Raw genomic sequence first — 18,371 nt, forward strand, 5'->3', positions numbered from 1 at the left:
TGTTGTCTGCCATCCATCCATCTCTGATGCTAATTAGCCGCATCTCTCAGCGAGGAATCACAGCCTGGCGCCTGGCACATGCCACCCCCCTCCGCCGAATCCCCTGAACCCCCTCCCGCTGGCACCGGACGCGCCCGCCTGCAGTCGGCTGGCATGAAGCAGCGGCAGTGAGATCCATCCAATATCTGCCATTCCTCATAATTTTCCGTAATGAGATTCCATTGATTTCCGCTCGGGAAACAAACTAGCACTGAGGGAATAGTTTCAGCCGTGGCAGGAGGGTGGGGGCTTTCAGGGGGACTGAAGTCACAAACTGTGTCTCGCTACTAACTCAAACTGTGTCTCGCTACTAACTCAAACTGTTCTTGGTGTTTTGTAAAACGAACAAACCCGAACTCAGTCAGCCTCTAATCAACTCTCACTCTGCGGATCTTATCCCCCATGGTTGGCCAATCCGGCCCTACAGTACGTGTGGTATTGGTCTGTTTGATGCTTCACTGCTATAGTCATGCAGGCCCGTGCCGCCCAATGCCCCCTAAACACTCCCAGAGCTTGTTAGCAGTTAGCAGCAGATGGTAAGACTGGCTCATTTGGGGCCCAGTCATGCCTCCCCTTACAGACATGTAAGGTTACTTCCAAACAGAGTGGAACGGAGCGCCAGCACGATCAGTGCAAGTACATGGCACAATCTGCCTGTAATTATATTGAATTGTTTTGGGAAATTGGGGTGGGATGGTGGGTGCAGGGGTAGTGTGAGGTTCATATCAACTTTGGGGAGGTGCACTGTCCTCTCGGCCTCTGATTGACTTTTCGACAACAGGGGTAGCCGAAGAAGCCCTTCCCTGGAGAGCTATGTGGATGCAGGGTTCTAGCTAAATCCTGTTGTAACACAGCTGGTTTGGATACCGGTCCTCAAAAGGTCCTGGTGAGCAACTGATTAGTGTGCTCGATTAGGGTTGGAGCAAAAGCCTGCAGGAGGTAGATCTCCAGGAGGAAGTATTGGCAACTGTGGGTTTGAGTGGTGTTCTCCTCATGTTCAGGGTTACAACTTTGATTCCAAAGGTAGGGGTGTGAGGAAAATCCACAAAGGGTCTGACCAATGATTTTGGTGGAGGTGGTGAGGAAAGGGGTATTTTCCGCCTCTCTGGCTCCAGGTGAGCCGCAGTATCGTCTATTTATAATGTTACGGTGCGTTTTGCTCACGGCGCGTGTGTGTTTGTGAGAGGAAAATGTCCCCCATAGTCTAGACTCACATAGAGTGGTTCCAGTTCTATGAGCATTCTGTCATTCTGTCATGAGTATTCTGTCAAGTCATAGCAGCATGCACCCCCAGGGAGCCTGCCAACATTAAAGATGGGAAATTATGATGACCTTAACACACACACACACACGCACACACATACCTCCCATGAAAAATAAAACTGAGGGAAAGGTGATGAGGAGATGTGTCCCAACCCAAGGGAATGAGAGAGTGCGGGGAATCGGGGATGGTGTTTGATTGCAGTTTAAACTGCAAACAGATCACACACACTCTTTCTGTAGGTCAAAGACGACGCCTCGGGGATAAAGAGGCCCAAATCAGTCCCGGTAGCCTTCGTCGGAGATAACCTAGTCGGGGCGGCGCTTACGGAATTCAGAATGAACCGACATAAAACAAAGAGAAGAAGAGAAGTGAAGCGCTTTGTGTCTGGGGATGAGGAGGCGGCGCGGGGGAACGAGGACGGAGAGGAGAGGGGGGGGGGTTCCGTGTTCGGAATGACTCATTGTGACTTTGAAAAGTGTGGAGGAAAACTCTTGAGAGAACTGATGCGACACATAAAAAAATGTGTGTGTGTATTGCACATTACATGTAGGGTGTCTGCAAACACATTCATCAATGAAACCTCAGAGTGGACAGGAGAAAAAAGGAAATATCAAAAGCCATTCCAAAGCCAACGTGAGGTAAGCAAGCTAAACCACCGACGCTTGGCATAACACATGGTGATCTTAGGCTTGTGTGCGGCTGCTCGGACATGGAAACCCATTTCATGAAGCTCCTGACAAACAGTTCTTGTGCTGACGTTACTTCCAGAGGCAGTTTGGAACTCAGCCGTGTTGCAACCGCGGACAGACCATTTTTACAGGGAATGTTTGTCTACAGGGATTGCATGGCTATTTGCTCGATGTTATACAGCTGTCAGCAACAGGTGTGGCTGAAACAAGCCCCCCCCCCCCCCCCTGAAGCGAGGGCCACTGTCCCGACCGGCTGCAGTTACAGCCTATAGCTACTGGGATTAAAGGCTAGTGTTTGTCCCCACTTTTGATTTGGGCCAGGCCGAACTTCTCAATTATACTGAAGCTTATGTAATTATATGGGTCTGTTAGAAGTTTTTGTATAATACTCCAGGAATAACTGAGCGACTGGCATAGTTAGGAAAGGGAGGGAGACTATGATCAGTTATACCAAAGTGTCCAATAGACATGCTGACATGAGAAGAGCTTAGAGGGGAGAGAACGAGAGAAAGGAGAGAGCAGACCTAGGTTGAAATACTTGAAATAATTGTAGCATTTGCTTTAGCCTGCCTAGAGAGCCAGATGGGCAGAGTTTGCAACTAGGACGCCCACAAGCCTCAAACGACTCGCCTGAAGGTAACCCAGTACCAGTTTAAAAAAATAAAATTAATGGAAGTATACACTGAGTATACAAAACATTAAGAACGCCTGCTCTTTTCATTAGACTGACCAGGTGAATCCAGGTGAAAACTATGATCCCTTATTGATGTCAACTGTTAAATCCACTTCAATCAGTGTAGATGAAGAGGAGGAGACCGGTTATAGATTTTAAACCTTGAGACAACTGAGACATGGATTGTGTATGTGTGCCGTTCAGAGGGCGAATGGGCAAGACATTTAAGTGCCTTTGTACGAGGTAGGGTAGGATGTGCCAGGCGCTCCGGTTTGTGTCAAGAACTGCAACTCTGCTGGGTTTTTCACGCTTAACAGTTTCCCGTGTGTATCAAGCTGTCCACTACTCAAAGGACATCCAGCCAACTAGACAACAGTGGGAAGCATTGGAGTCAACATGGGCCAGCATCCGTGTGGAACGGTTTTGACACCTTGTAGAGTCCATGCTCCAACGATTTTAGGCTGTTCTGAGTGCAAAAGAGGGGGGGGGGGGCAATCAATATGAGGGAGGTGTTGCTAATGTTTAGTATACTCAGTATGTAAAAAATGATACAAACAGCTTCCTGATCTTTCTTATATCTCTCAGATATAGGACAGACACTTCAATTTTTTTTATTATTATTATTATTTAAATAATTATTTTGTAACTTATCTGCAGAAAAACATTGTTTGAAGCTGAAAAAGCAATAGTAAACATATGCAAAATCAGGGAGCCAAATTAACGGCTCTTTCACCAACGCGATTCGGTTCATGAACTCGGACGTCGAAGTATGGTACTGGTCCAAACAAAGTTATGCATTGTCATAAATAATTACATTTTTCTGATAAAATATTCACCTAGCCACCCAATCAATGTGATTCTGTTAGCTGTGTCTCCGTCTGTACATTTGGTTAATTGATCCATTACTGGACAAGTGGAAGTGGTAGCTCATTTATTCATTTGCTCATCTATCACTGGCCAGAAACAGTTAGCATACAATAATGTTGCCTAAATCAAGTGTATTATTTTACTCTCAACTCACGTAGTAACCTTATATAGAGCCTAGGCTATTTTCCTATCCAGTCCCAATTCCAATGAAACCCAAAATCCTGACTCATGTCTCGCATGAAAAATTCCTAATTTTAAATCTGTTTAAGCACATCTCTTACCTATGCATGTCAAAATACTGCTCTAAAATTTCCCCCAGCTTCTCTGCGCTGTCTCGTACTTGCAGCCCGTTATGAGAGCATCGGTAGAGAATGTGTGATCAACGGTATGAGAGTAGATATGGATATTTTCATAAACAGAGTTGGGTCCCCATTAACATATATCTTGATATTTAAACTATTTCCACTCTTCAACACCCCATTATTCATGAGCTGATCTGCTATCTGTATAATCGTCAACTCAATTTTGCCAAGTATCAGAGATATTCTCCCATTCGTTGAATGACGTGATCTAGCAAGTTTAGCAACGTTGGTCATTTTACTTTTGTTTGATTGCCGTTACAAAATTTGTACGATTCGACAACGCTATAGCCTACTCGGGGTGCGCTCTGTGCGTCCTGAGAGTCACTCTTATTTTGGGAGAAGCCATATCCTGATTGTAAACGCTTTATATGGGCACTTCCGAGTTGTGCAGTATTACCAGGGACTCTCAGGATAAATATGAATTATTTCAGGTACTGAAACTTTGTCGATTTTTGGGGAAATATTTATCCTTATTTCTACACTCTCCCTCTCTTGATAAACCTCGATTTTCTCACTTCTGGGTCGTTCCACCTCAAATAGCGAGAGAAAGAGGATTTCGAAACCCATCATCTCAGATTGTTCTGAAATCGTTTCTGTAGTTAGTAACAGTGTCATGGCTTGCTGAAAGGACATTGAATGGCTCTTCTACCCTCTCTCCCCCTCTTAATGAACCTCCCCTTTTCTCACTTCTACCCTCTCTCCCCCTCTTAATGAACCTCCCCTTTTCTCACTTCTACTCTCTCTCTGTTGATAAACCTCCCCTTTCTCACTTCTACTCTCTCTGGTCATAAGCCTCCCCTTTCTCCCTCTCTTGCTACACCTTCCTGTTCTTCACCAGTCTCTCCACAAAGCATTCTCTTTTAATCTCCCCCTCCCTGCTTCCCATCATTCGACCCCTCTCTACCCCCCCCCCCCCCTCTCCCTCTCCTCCCCCTCTCTCTCCTCCAGTCCACAACATAATTCTGCAGTAGGGCTACCCACTGTGCTACAGTATGTCAGCAGCCCCCAACAGTAAGCAAACACACAGCAGGAGGTAGCACACCAGCTCATCCATTATCCCTTTGTGTTGGTGCTGCTGGGCTGTCGGGCCCAAAACAAGACTGATCTCTGGTCAGTGGTAGATCAGTCGCTGATCTAAACACAGGTCACTTCTCTGTAGTACAGCATTAGCTCCCTCCTATGAGGCTTTGATATGGTACATTAAGGAGAAGATAATGGTCCGACTACTGCTAGCAGGGATCATCTAGACTGCAGTAGGGGCCAGTATCTCCGGTCCTGGAGGGCCGTAGTGTGTGCTGTACGGGCTTTTGTTCCAGCTCGAATAACATTTATATTCAAACTTATTGAGGTCGAAATTGAACGGGCACATGATCAAGTCATTGTTTGAGTTGTTAGTGCCTGAACAAAAGCCTGCGGTTACCGTGGCCCTCAGTTGCACCGCCCACCCCTCATCTAAAGGGAACATCCTGCTAAAAAGACTAGGCTCTACACACCCACCACACAATTATGGTTATGCCTGGGCACCTGTGCGGCACTAGGGGGTCCTCCTGCCCCCTGGGCGTCCCACAGTGCTCCTGGGGGGTAGAGTAGACCATCACCATCAGACGAGAGGCATGCTAGCCATCCATCACTGTGACGGCGGTGGTTTTTGCTTACTTAATGATGTGGAGGGTGTTTATGAAGCGAACGCCGCGCCCGCCACAGCTCGCATCATCTGCCCCCAGGAGTTGACATTAAAACATCATCAGCGTGATTGATGCCCGCCCGACAACATTGGGGGGTGTGGACTGCTTTGGAGCTGACGGGTCACATCTTTTGCGGAGTGTGTTAATGTGTGGGATGGTGGAGTGTGGGTAGTGTGTGTATGTGTTTGATAGAGTGTGTGCTCGTCTGTGATTTGTGTTCATTAATGTGCCACACACACACACTGCCCCTGTGGTGTGTGTGTGTGTGATTCCCAGGGTAATGAGTTGGAGATAAGGTGTTGATAATATTATATTCCTCCTGCACGAATTGGCCCTGATATCCGAGTTAGCATCTCTTGTAGCCAGTTCACTTCCTCAAGCCTTCATTTCCCCTCCTTTCATTGCTTCAATTATGGTTACATCCCAAATGGCACCTTATTCCCTATATGGTTCTATGCTTTTGACCATGGCCCATACAGTAGGTCTCTGGTCAAAAGTAGTGCTCTGTGTTGGCATTAAGGTGCCATTTGGGACAAATCCAATGTGTCTTCTATCCATCCTCCATGGTCAAGGGCATTTTCCACTGTAAATCGCAAGCTTTGGTACATGGAGGTTTCAGAAAAGGACACTTCATTCTATTTCATTTAGCTGGGTGTTTTTCAGTCGGTTAGACATTTACCGAATACCAAAGATGTCTGGATTATACCAAGTATGGCTGCCTCTGACATAGTCCCCTATTCCCCATATAGTGCACTCCTTTTAACCAGGGCTCATTTTGGACGCACCCTTTCCTTGCCTATGCCACGTGCTTGTGGTAGAGCGGAACTCCAAAATGGCTGCCAGTTGCATGTGGCTTACCGCGTAGGGGACATCACTGCCAGCTACTGTGGCAGCCGAATGGACAGCCACATCTAAAAATACCAGAAACTGGCCAGTCTGTACACATGACATCGTATACACTATCATTATCATGTCTCGAAAGGATAAAAAGCTATAGAGCCCTGTCCCAAATGGCACAGTATTCCCTATATAGTGCACTACACTTGAGCAAGGCAGTTAACCCCTAAAAACAATTGCTCCCCGGGCACTGATGGTGTGAAATTCGATTAAGGCTGTCCCCCGCACATCTAAGATTCAGAGGGGTTGGGTTAAATGGGAAAGCCACATTTAGATTGGATGCATTTAGTTTTACAACTGACTAGGTATCCTCTTTCCCCATAGGGCCCTGGTCAAAAGTAGTGAGCTATTTTGATAATCGGGTGTTATTTGGGACGCAGCCCCTGCACTTGGACAGATGGTATATGTGGGTGTGTACTGAGACTGACATGGTCCAGACAAAAAGGTAGAGATGAAGGGGAACATGGGATGAAAAGGAGAGAGGGAACACACGAGAGAGAGTATGCAGGAGTCACAGGCAAGAAAAGATGAGAAAAGGATCAGACACACACACACACACACACACACACACACACACCTTGATGAGAAAAAAGTATTTAATGTGTGGATAAAGGCTTTGAATGAAGCATCAAATGGTTTAATTTGTATTAAGTTGGAGATGTTTTAACAGGGGATGGAGAGTGGTGGTGGGGGGTGGGGGGGGCTATCTAATATCTTGTTGGTTAAATTCCCTTACTGTATTTAATGTTCCAAATACGTGTTATTGAGGAGTAAACGAATCAGGTATGCAGGTTACTAAGCAGGATAGTGTACTCCCAGTGACAAATAATTAAATAGAAAGGACACGTAAAAACTACTCTTATTGTATTTTATGTTTGCTGTTATTGTCTGTCTGTGAAACTGAAAACGTAGAAAAAAATAATATATTTTTTAAAAGATGGAGAAATGCTACATATAATATTTTCAATGAAGCAATGTTTCCCAGCGTGGCACGAGGTAGATAAAGGAAGAACGGGCCTCGTGTGACCTTGTATGAGCAGCGCAATACTCAAGTGTCATTAAATCTTTGAAAACATTCAAGGCGACCAGACCAGGCTGCTGAAAAGAGCAAAGAAAGACAGCTGAAAGGAGGGCACAAAACAGGCTACACGCAGGGAGACACGGGCGCAACAATTGCCAGAGTGAATGAAACGTTGAAACATTTGATTCACTCTCTCTCTCTCTCTCTCTGTATATGTTGTAACTATTGGTCTGCTGTCTCTTTCCATTTAACTTACAGTATTTATTTTTGTTCTCAAGGTTTACCTCACACATTCTACATGGGCTATCCAGTTTATAGGTTTAACATATGCTTTCTGTCGCAGCCTTTGATTTCATCGGAGTCTCTGTTTAAATGATCATTTTCCATAAGCAGCTGCCTCAGGGGAAGCACCTACAGCTGTGCTGTTGACGCTGCATTTGTTTCTACTGTAACTAACAATCAGAGGGCGAGTTGCCTCCCCAATCACTGCTTCCTAATTGTCTACACGTTTGAATAAGGGCATTCGAAGGAACACACAACAACTGATTCCAAGAGGCATCGTTAGGCTGTTTCAGCGTGTGAATAATGCTCTTCAATGGATCAAAACAGAACCGGGGATCAGAAGGATGCTTTAACGGTCTCAGTGCTTGGGCAACGTTAGAAGACGGTTCCACACACGCAACCAGAAGTGAGAGAGAGAGAAAGAGAGGGAGAGAGTGAAAGAGAGAGTGGAGAGTGAAAGAGAGAGGGGAGAGTGAAAGAGAGAGGGGAGAGTGAAAGAGAGAGTGAGAGAGAGAGTGAGAGAGAGAGTGAAAGAGAGAGTGAAAGAGAGAGTGAAAGAGAGAGTGAGAGAGAGAGAGAGAGAGAGAGAGAGAGAGAGGGGAGAGTGAAAGAGAGAGGGGAGAGTGAAAGAGAGAGGGGAGAGTGAAAGAGAAAGGGGAGAGTGAAAGAGAGAGAGAGAGAGAGAGAGAGAGAGAGAGAGAGAGAGAGAGAGAGAGAGAGAGAGAGAGAGAGTGAGAGTGTGAGAGAGTGAGAGAGAGAGAGAGAGAGTGAGAGTGAGAGAGTGAGAGAGAGTGGGAGTGAGAATGTTTGTTTAGGTTGAGCAGTAGTGCTAAAAAAGATCATATGAAAATGTCACCACCTTAATGTTTATTTACTTAAAGAGAGAGAAATGGAGAGAGAAAGAGTGTGCTGCCACTGTAGAAAACTTCATGCTAACAAGAGAGAGCTCCAAATAAACCTGGCCAGGCTTTAAGACAACATGGATCGTCTGTGACTCGGCTCCACAATTGGGAGTAAAACATGCCAACGCCTGCACACAAACATAAACGCCCACACACACACACACACAGCTTTATTACAATTGCCTGTTGCAAAATCCTCCTTATTTACCATACGCACAAAGGGAAATTAATAAGTACACCATCACATCCCCATATGATAATACTGCCTGGTGATATCCTATGGAATGATCCATATTATGATCCACACTGAGTGTACAAAACATTAGGAACACCTTCCTAATATTGAGTTGAACCCCCTTTTGCACTCAGAACAGCCTCAATTCTTCAGGGCATGGACTCTACAATGTGTTGAAATTGTTCCACAGGGATGCTGGTCCAAGCTGACTTCAAAGCTTCCCACATTTGTGTCAAGTTGGCTGGATGTCCTTTGGGTAGTGGACACAGGAGAAACGGTTGAGGGTATAAAAACCCAGCATCGTTGCTGTTCTTCACACCCTCAAACCGGTGCGCCTGGCACCTACTACCATACCCTGTTCAAAGGCACTGAAATCTTTTGTCTTGCCCATTCACCCTCTGAATTGCAACAAATACACAATCTATGTCTCAATTGCCTCGAGGCTTAAAACCTGTCTTTAACACATACTAGCCACACCTTCACCTTTACCTACACTGATTGAGGAGGATTTAACAGTTGACATCAATAAGGGATCATAGCTTTCACCTGGATTCACCTGGTCAGTCTATGTCATGGAAAGAGACGTTTTGTACACTCAGTATATAGTCTGTTTAGGATCTCCATTCTCTCAGAGCCAGAGTGTGCTTGTCCCAAATGGCACCCTAGCTCAGGCTCTGGTCAAAAGTAGTGCACTTTATAGGGAATAGGGTGCCATTTGTGAATCAGCCAGAGAAAGACACTTGGTGTCTCTAGGCAGTGGACAGGGACTTGAAGTATGGATTATCATGGAGTTAATCTCCATGTTCTGTTGAGAAGATGCATGTAAACCACTTGTGGTGGGTCATCTCGTCGCTGTGATCTGCGTAGGCACAGCGGGAGGCGAGCCCGAGGTCTCCAAGTGAGGACACACACACACATTCATGTACACATGCACGCACTCATGCATTCAAGCACGCACACAGATGCATCATGTGCCCAAGTGCACACATGCGGGTGCACACGCACACACTCACTCGTGGTGGGTCGTGGTCGAGGGCTCTGCGGCGGATGACCTCTAGCTCCTCATAAGCGGGCGCAGCACGGGCCTGCTGGAGCTCTCTCCTGAGCTTCTGGACACGCTCACTGAGAGAAAGAGAGAAAAAAAAAGAGAAAGAGTTCCAATAAAATCCCAGGCTGACACATCAACCATTACACAGGAACCATATACAGACCGTATGTAAAATGTACTGTGTATTACACGGAAAGAGACCACAGACCAATATAAGATGATAGACCGCGAGGAAGAGCGAGAGAAAGAACTTACCAAGTTCGGTAACCCACACACACAAACATACTAATTGATGCATACACACCCACATAATGCACAAACTAACTAGACTCCCAACCTCTCCCACTCATACTAATGATGTGACCCACGGCAGGTATTGATTCTTGGGCAAGAGTGAGAGCTTCATTAGAGGGGAACCAGCACAGGCATACATGCTAAAAGTTCCTTTAATGACCATGGCCTTAATTAGCAGGCCTGGCTGGTTCTCTGGTGGTGCGCTGACAAGAGGATGTGAATGTGTTGTTCTAAATCATCCTACTGCCAGTCAATGGGGACAGACTGAGGCAGACATCGATTTGTATGCAGAGTCTCTCTCTCTCTCTCTACACAACCCAGCCCAGCCTGACACACAGAGGAACAGATCTGCAGTCCCTCACCTGCCACACAATCAAACACATAGACAAACACACCAACACAATACCCTGCAGCTACCACCACTCGGGGCGCAATACCAACTTGAAATTTGGGCACATAAATGTATTTCTCGCCTAATTCTTCCATTGCTTTAAATGCGCAATTTACAAAAAGGTCCAAATTAGGACTCGGCCCGAAAGGAACACGTGAAGACAGACCCTCGTTCTTCACGTAGCATCGCTGATGCTGTTTGTTTTGAAATAGAGGACTTCACTGCTTAAGGTGAGGATGTTTAAAAAAATGTTTTGGCAATCCTTTCACCCCACCCCCCCGTAGCTACAGCAGCTGAGCAGGGACATTCAGAGCAGAGAAAGAACCCATTTTCAAAAACCCATTGATGCGGTCCTCGATCCGTCGTTAGGGCTGCCATCTTGATTGAGTGTGCATGTCGTCTCTCGTAATGAAAAAATTATTATAATGATGTTCCCCGGCACATCGGAGACCCTCCAGATATCAGTGTTGCAGAAATAAATAAATACCATTAGGTCTTGTGCTGAAACTGCAGGGCAGCAAGTCATGACATTCTTCCTCAGAGGAGAGATCATGGATGCGTGCAAAATGACATCCTATGCCCTAAAAGTAGTGCACTACAAAGTGCAGGGCTGCCCAACCCTGTACAGTCGTGGCCAAAAGTTTTGAGATTGACACAAATATTAACTCCCACAAAGTTTGCTGCGTCAGTGTCTTTAGATATTTGTGTCAGATGTTACTATGGAATACTGAAGTATAATTACAAGCATTTCATAAGTGTCAAAGGTTTTTATTGACAATTACATGAAGTTGATGCAAAGAGTCAATATTTGCAGTGTTGACCCTTCTTTTTCAAGACCTCTGCAATCCGCCCTGGCATGCTGTCAATTAACTTCTGGGCCACATCCTGACTGATGGCAGCCCATTCTTGCATAATCAATGCTTGGAGTTTGTCAGAGTTTGTGGGTTTTTGTTTGTCCACCAGCCTCTTGAGGATTGACCACAAGTTCTCAATGGGATTAAGGTCTGGGGAGTTTCCTGGCCATAGACCCAAAATATCAATGTTTTGTTCCCCTAGCCACTTACAGTGCCTTGCGAAAGTATTCGGCCCCCTTGAACTTTGCGACCTTTTGCCACATTTCAGGCTTCAAACATAAAGATATAAAACTGTATTTTTTTGTGAAGAATCAACAACAAGTGGGACACAATCATGAAGTGGAACGACATTTATTGGATATTTGAAACTTTTTTAACAAATCAAAAACTGAAAAATTGGGCGTGCAAAATTATTCAGCCCCCTTAAGTTAATACTTTGTAGCGCCACCTTTTGCTGCGATTACAGCTGTAAGTCGCTTGGGGTGTGTCTCTATCAGTTTTGCACATCGAGAGACTGAAATGTTTTCCCATTCCTCCTTGCAAAACAGCTCGAGCTCAGTGAGGTTGGATGGAGAGCATTTGTGAACAGCAGTTTTCAGTTCTTTCCACAGATTCTCGATTGGATTCAGGTCTGGACTTTGACTTGGCCATTCTAACACCTGGATATGTTTATTTTTGAACCATTCCATTGTAGATTTTGCTTTATGTTCTGGATCATTGTCTTGTTGGAAGACAAATCTCCGTCCCAGTCTCAGGTCTTTTGCAGACTCCATCAGGTTTTCTTCCAGAATGGTCCTGTATTTGGCTCCATCCATCTTCCCATCAATTTGAACCATCTTCCCTGTCCCTGCTGAAGAAAAGCAGGCCCAAACCATGATGCTGCCACCACCATGTTTGACAGTGGGGATGGTGTGTTCAGCTGTGTTGCTTTTACGCCAAACATAACGTTTTGCATTGTTGCCAAAAAGTTAAATTTTGGTTTCATCTGACCAGAGCACCTTCTTCCACATGTTTGGTGTGTCTCCCAGGTGGCTTGTGGCAAACTTTAAACAACACTTTTTATGGATATCTTTAAGAAATGTCTTTCTTCTTGCCACTCTTCCATAAAGGCCAGATTTGTGCAATATACGACTGATTGTTGTCCTATGGACAGAGTCTCCCACCTCAGCTGTAGATCTCTGCAGTTCATCCAGAGTGATCATGGGCCTCTTGGCTGCATCTCTGATCAGTCTTCTCCTTGTATGAGCTGAAAGTTTAGAGGGACGGCCAGGTCTTGGTAGATTTGCAGTGGTCTAATACTCCTTCCATTTCAATATTATCGCTTGCACAGTGCTCCTTGGGATGTTTAAAGCTTGGGAAATCTTTTTGTATCCAAATCCGGCTTTAAACTTCACAACAGTATCTCGGACCTGCCTGGTGTGTTCCTTGTTCTTCATGATGCTCTCTGCGCTTTTAACGGACCTCTGAGACTATCACAGTGCAGGTGCATTTATACGGAGGCTTGATTACACACAGGTGGATTGTATTTATCCTCATTAGTCATTTAGGTCAACATTGGATCATTCAGAGATCCTCACTGAACTTCTGGAGAGAGTTTGCTGCACTGAAAGTAAAGGGGCTGAATAATTTTGCACGCCCAATTTTTCAGTTTTTGATTTGTTAAAAAAGTTTGAAATATCCAACAAATGTCATTCCACTTCATGATTGTGTCCCACTTGTTGTTGATTCTTCACAAAAAAATACAGTTTTATATCTTTATGTTTGAAGCCTGAAATGTGGCAAAAGGTCGCAAAGTTCAAGGGGGCCGAATACTTTCGCAAGGCACTGTAGTTATCACTTTTGCCTTATGGCAAGGTGCTCCATCATGCTGGAAAAGGCATTGTTAGTCACCAAACTGTTCCTGGATGGTTGGGAGAAGTTGCTCTCAGAGGATGTGTTGGTACCATTCTTTATTCATGGCTGTGTTCTTAGGCAAAATTGTGAGTGAGCCCACTCCCTTGGCTGAGAAGCAACCCCACACATGAATCGTCTCAGGATGCTTTACTGTTGGCATGACACAGGACTGATGGTAGCGCTCAACTTGTCTTCTCCGGACAAGCTTTTTTCCGGATGCCCCAAACAATTGGAAAGGGGGTTTCATCAGAGAAAATGACTTTACCCCAGTCCTCAGCAGTCTAATCCCTGTACCTTTTACAGAATATCAGTCTGTCCCTGATGTTTTTCCTGGAGAGAAGTGGCTTCTTTGCTGCCCTTCCTGATACCAGGCCATCCTCCAAAAGTCTTCACCTCACTGTGCGTGCAGATGCACTCACACCTGCCTGCTGCCATTCCTGAGCAAGCTCCGTACTGGTGCTGCCCCGATCCCGCATCTGAATCAACTTTAGGAGACAGTCCTGGCGCTTGCTGGACTTTCTTGGGCGCCCTGAAGCCTTCTTCACAACAATTGAACCGCTCTCCTTGAAGTTCTTGATGAGCCAATAAATGGTTGATTTAGGTGCAATCTTACTGGCAGCAATATCCTTGCCTGTGAAGCCCTTTTTGTGCAAAGCATTGATGACGGCACGTGTTTCCTTGCAGGTAACCATGGCTGACAGAGGAAGAACAATGATTCCAAGCACCAAGCACCTTTTCAAGCTTCCAGTCTGTTATTCGAACTCAATCAGCATGAAAGAGTGATCTCCAGCCTTGTCCTAGTCAACACGCACACCTGTGTTAACGAGAGAATCACCGACATGATGTCAGCTGGTCCTTTTGTGGCATGGCTGAAATGCAGTGGAATCGTTTTTTGGGGGGGATTCAGTTAATTTGCATGGCAAAGAGGGACTTTGAAATTAATTGCAATTCATCTGATCCCTCTTCATAACATTCTGGAGTATAGCAAATTGCCATCATACAAACTGAGGCAGCAGACTGTACATGGAGAGCTACCCTCCTGTAGGTTTTTGTTCCAACCTAATCTAGCACACCTGAGTCTAACAATTAACTGGTTGATAAGCTCATGTTAGTTGCAACTGGGGATAGGCAAAAACCTACAGGAGGGTAGCTCTCCAGGAAGAGGGTTGAGTAGCCCTGCACTTTGTAGTGCACTTCTTTTAGGGAATAGGGTGGTTGCATTTTAGACACAGCCCATGTGAAGGTTCAGCCCGTACCAACTAAATGACTCCCCATTCATTCTGTTAATAAGAACCCTAGTTTGATGATTATTCCCTATTGGAATTTGGTCTCTAGGTACCCTCTCTAAGGTCAGAGGTTACCGTAAAGCAAGTCTTAGTAATTGGTATCTGGGCCCCTGAGCCATAAAAATCGGCCATGGGTGTCCTTAAGTGATTAAGAAGTTTCAAATGAATAGCCTATTCAACCCCCAGGTCTCAGCCTTCATGTAATGTTTTGGAACTCGGCACGGAAGGATGAAACAACGAACAGATAAGGAAGAGTATTTAAGCAGGGGTGTCAACCTCATTCCACGGAGGGCTGAGTGTCTGCGGGTTTTTGATTATTCCTTTCAACTAAGACTTAGACAAACAGTTGAGGGGAGTTCCTTACTAATTAGTGATCTTAATTTATCAATCAACTACAAGGGTGGCGAGAAAACCTGCAGACACTAGGCCCTCCCTGTAGTTAAATTTTTTTTTAACCTTTATTTAACTAGGCAAGTATTTACAATGACGGCCTACCCCGGCCAAACCAGGACGATGCGGAGACAATTTTGGCTAAGGCACTGCATCACAGCCGGATGTGATACAGCCTGGATTCGAACCAGGGAGTGTAGTAATGCCTCTTGCACTGGGATGCAGATGCTGCGCCACTCGAGTGTCCACCATCTTGAGGGTGCAAGATTATTACAAACCTTGCAGAAATATAGTTTTGGTGTCCCTGTGCACATTTTTGTTTAATAAAACACTTAAAAATATTGCTCTTGCATCGAGCATTTCTCCACACCGTGACCAGTTTTCAATTCTCAACAATTCAGTGCACCTATAGGAACTGCTACTGAAAGTACTTTGAAGTATCAAGGGAGAGAGAGAGAGAGAGAGGTGGTAGTGGGCACTATGGTTGAATGGCGGGATCCCCGGCTACCGAGATATGCCGCCCAAAACTACTCCCTTTTCCCAGGATAAATAACCCCGGTAAATTGAAATGAATTATTTATATGAACACATGGTGTGAAATGGAACTGTTCAATTATATGCCATGTCTAAATATTGGTTCGGTGCAGCCTCTGCATGATAATCAACGCTCAGGGTGGGGACAGACAGCACCATCTCAGTATTGAGCACAGTTCACAATGCGTAGACCTATCATCCAACCATGGTAAATGTATTTTTTTTGTTGTGACAAGTAGGCCTGCTTTTTTTCTGCAGCATAGTCTATGCAGTAACATAAAGATGGAGGGCGTGTCTGATTTACCCATCTCTATCTGGCTTCCGGGGGTCACCTTATTGGTTTTCGGGGGTCACTTTATTGTAAAGATGATATATATAAAAAAAAACATATTGCAGCTGCAGAGTTTTAAAACAGCCTGTCGCTTGAACGTCGGTGCAGGCGGGAGCACTCTCTCGAAGTCGTCTGCCCTCCATCAACTTCATTCAGACTGCACCCCACAACAGATAATCCTGTTCTAGAGTGATACAATATAATCACCCTATCTATATATAGACTACTGGAGATAAGAAAAAACATGTTTTACCCAAGAGAGCATATAGCTAGCTACATCTATTGGGCTTTCATGTTTTTCTGCTGTGCGTAATGTGCAGTAGCCTATATCATATATGCATTGGGTAACGGCACAATCATTTGGGCTTGGCCTCATTTAAATGTCTTTAATGTAGGGCTCATACCATTTATTTCATGTATGGCTCATCAGGCTCAGGTAGCATCAGGCACTAATCAAATCCAAGACATAGGCATAATTATATGCTTTATAATGCTTTTGAAGGATAGTTCCGGATTTGGCGGGAAATACCGGGTTACCTGGGAGAAAAGTGATTTATTTTCGGGATGGAACATTTTCCTGGGATGATATTTAACCCTAGTGGGAACTGGGCAGAGGGTTCTGTACTTAGTTCAACTGTTTAAGAGAATACAAACATTTCAGAATAATGTGAGGTTATATCTCCTCCATTAAGCATACACTTTAGGCAGAAAGCAGAAATACTAAGATTACTGCGAAGCTATTTTGGATACAGAACTGGTGATTCAGCTGGCCTTTGAGGTCAGGTCCACCCACCCGCACCATGTCTATGCAGGCACGTGTGTTTCTTTGTCTGTGTGTGTGTGTGTGTGTGTGTGTGTGTGTAAGTCCATTCCTGTATGTCTATTGGAGCCTCGGACCAGGTTGTCATCAGAAGCTAATTTCTCCTCTTGTTTGCCAGCCAGACACCAGGGAGACCAGAGCGCCAGTGGAAAGTTCAGTAAAGGGTAAAGATATCAATTTTCCCTCTTTTCCAGGGGGGAGGGTCGGGGGAGCCAGAACTTTCAGAAGCTTCCATTCCCTTTGGTCTCAGGGATGTTTGTCTAACCTGTGTGTGTATACGTCCAACCTCAGGAGGACTAATTAGGGAGACTTGGCCAATGAACTAGGGCCACCGGGACTGGGACTGTCTCTGACTGGCCACATCAAAGAGAGGACAGGACAGGGCGAAGGAATATTTAAGGAAACGGAAATGGTGCTGTGTTGATCATCCGCTGAGGAACGTTGCAATTATGGTGGCTGAGAGGGCAATGGTGCGTGTGTACAACGATTCGGTCAGCATAGTTCTGGAGAAGTCCAACCCACACTGTCTAGAATTATGGCTATATACTTTGTATTCTGACGTTCATATTTTTTATTTAACAACATTGAAATACAATACATAAGCAACAAGGCTTGAAAAGAAACTCCTCAGGTGACTATTTTCTTTGTTCCCTCTCCTTCCTTCCTTCCTTCCTTCCTTCCTTCCTTCCTTCCTTCCCCTGGTCTGTGGAGAGACTGGCTGACCTATTCTCTAATAATATTTGACAAGCGTAGCTACGTTTTTTCTCTCCACAGGTCAGCCTCTAGTGTCGCTGTAATCAAATGTGACGCCCATCCATGGACACACCTGCCATCGAAGTCCTAATGAAAACATTTCCAGCACTAAATGATGTAGACACTCCAGAGTCAACTTTCTCCTCTCTGACAGGTGAGGGGGGAGGAGAACTACCACTACTGAGCATGTGCACATCAAACACACACGTAGGTCTGTATGCACACACACACACACACAAATGAAGCCACAATATAATAGAATTCTCCCCTATCCAAATTGGTCCTCTAAAAGTGGCATTGGATTCTAGACTGGAGTGTTGCTAGGTTACAAAAAGGCTTCGCTGAAAAAAAAAACACTGAGCGGGTTTGAGTGTGTGTCGGGCAAAGCTGTGTGTCCATATGCATGAATGAATCAATGAATGGGTGCTTTTCGCAAGCAGATGTGTGTTTTAAGTCTGCAAACGTGTGCGTGTGTGTGTGTGTGTGGTTGGAACCCAGGACTACGTGGCGTAACTAAACTATCATACAGTCAATTCCAACCAGACTAAATTGATCATGTCACGCTGTTGCTAGCTCGAATTAGTCATCCATTACAAATGTCAGTAGAATATGGAGTGTTCAAATTATGCTGCTGTAGTCGAGCAGGGAGAGGAGAGGGAGAGACGAAGAGACAGCAAGGGCGGAGAAATAGAAAGAATTAAGTGGCCAGTTAGACGAGAGGGGAGGAGCCTCACTGGTCTGTCAAGCTGCTAGACTGTGGCTAATTATCCTCCCCTTTTGTCCCCCCGCTCTCTGTCCGACTCGTTCCCTTCACAGCAGTCAATCTGTTCCTTTCCCTTCCCTCTCGCTCCCTTTTCCTTC

At 45.2% G+C, this 18,371-nt stretch overlaps 1 protein-coding gene across 4 annotated transcripts in view; it reads right to left on the minus strand.

The window, feature by feature from the left end:
* pard3ba (par-3 family cell polarity regulator beta a) overlaps positions 1–18,371 on the minus strand; it is a 184,761-nt gene that overhangs the window by 14,966 nt on the left and 151,424 nt on the right. For all 4 annotated transcript variants that reach the window (XM_036983066.2, XM_036983071.2, XM_036983070.2 and 1 more), the window contains one exon: positions 9,930–10,038. In XM_036983066.2, coding sequence (XP_036838961.2) covers positions 9,930–10,038 — 109 coding nt within the window. The remainder of the gene's footprint in view (positions 1–9,929; positions 10,039–18,371) is intronic.

The sequence above is a fragment of the Oncorhynchus mykiss genome, chromosome 7, assembly GCF_057628025.1.
Source record: "Oncorhynchus mykiss isolate SJ-2025 chromosome 7, ASM5762802v1, whole genome shotgun sequence".
Classification (NCBI taxonomy): Eukaryota; Metazoa; Chordata; class Actinopteri; order Salmoniformes; family Salmonidae; genus Oncorhynchus; species Oncorhynchus mykiss.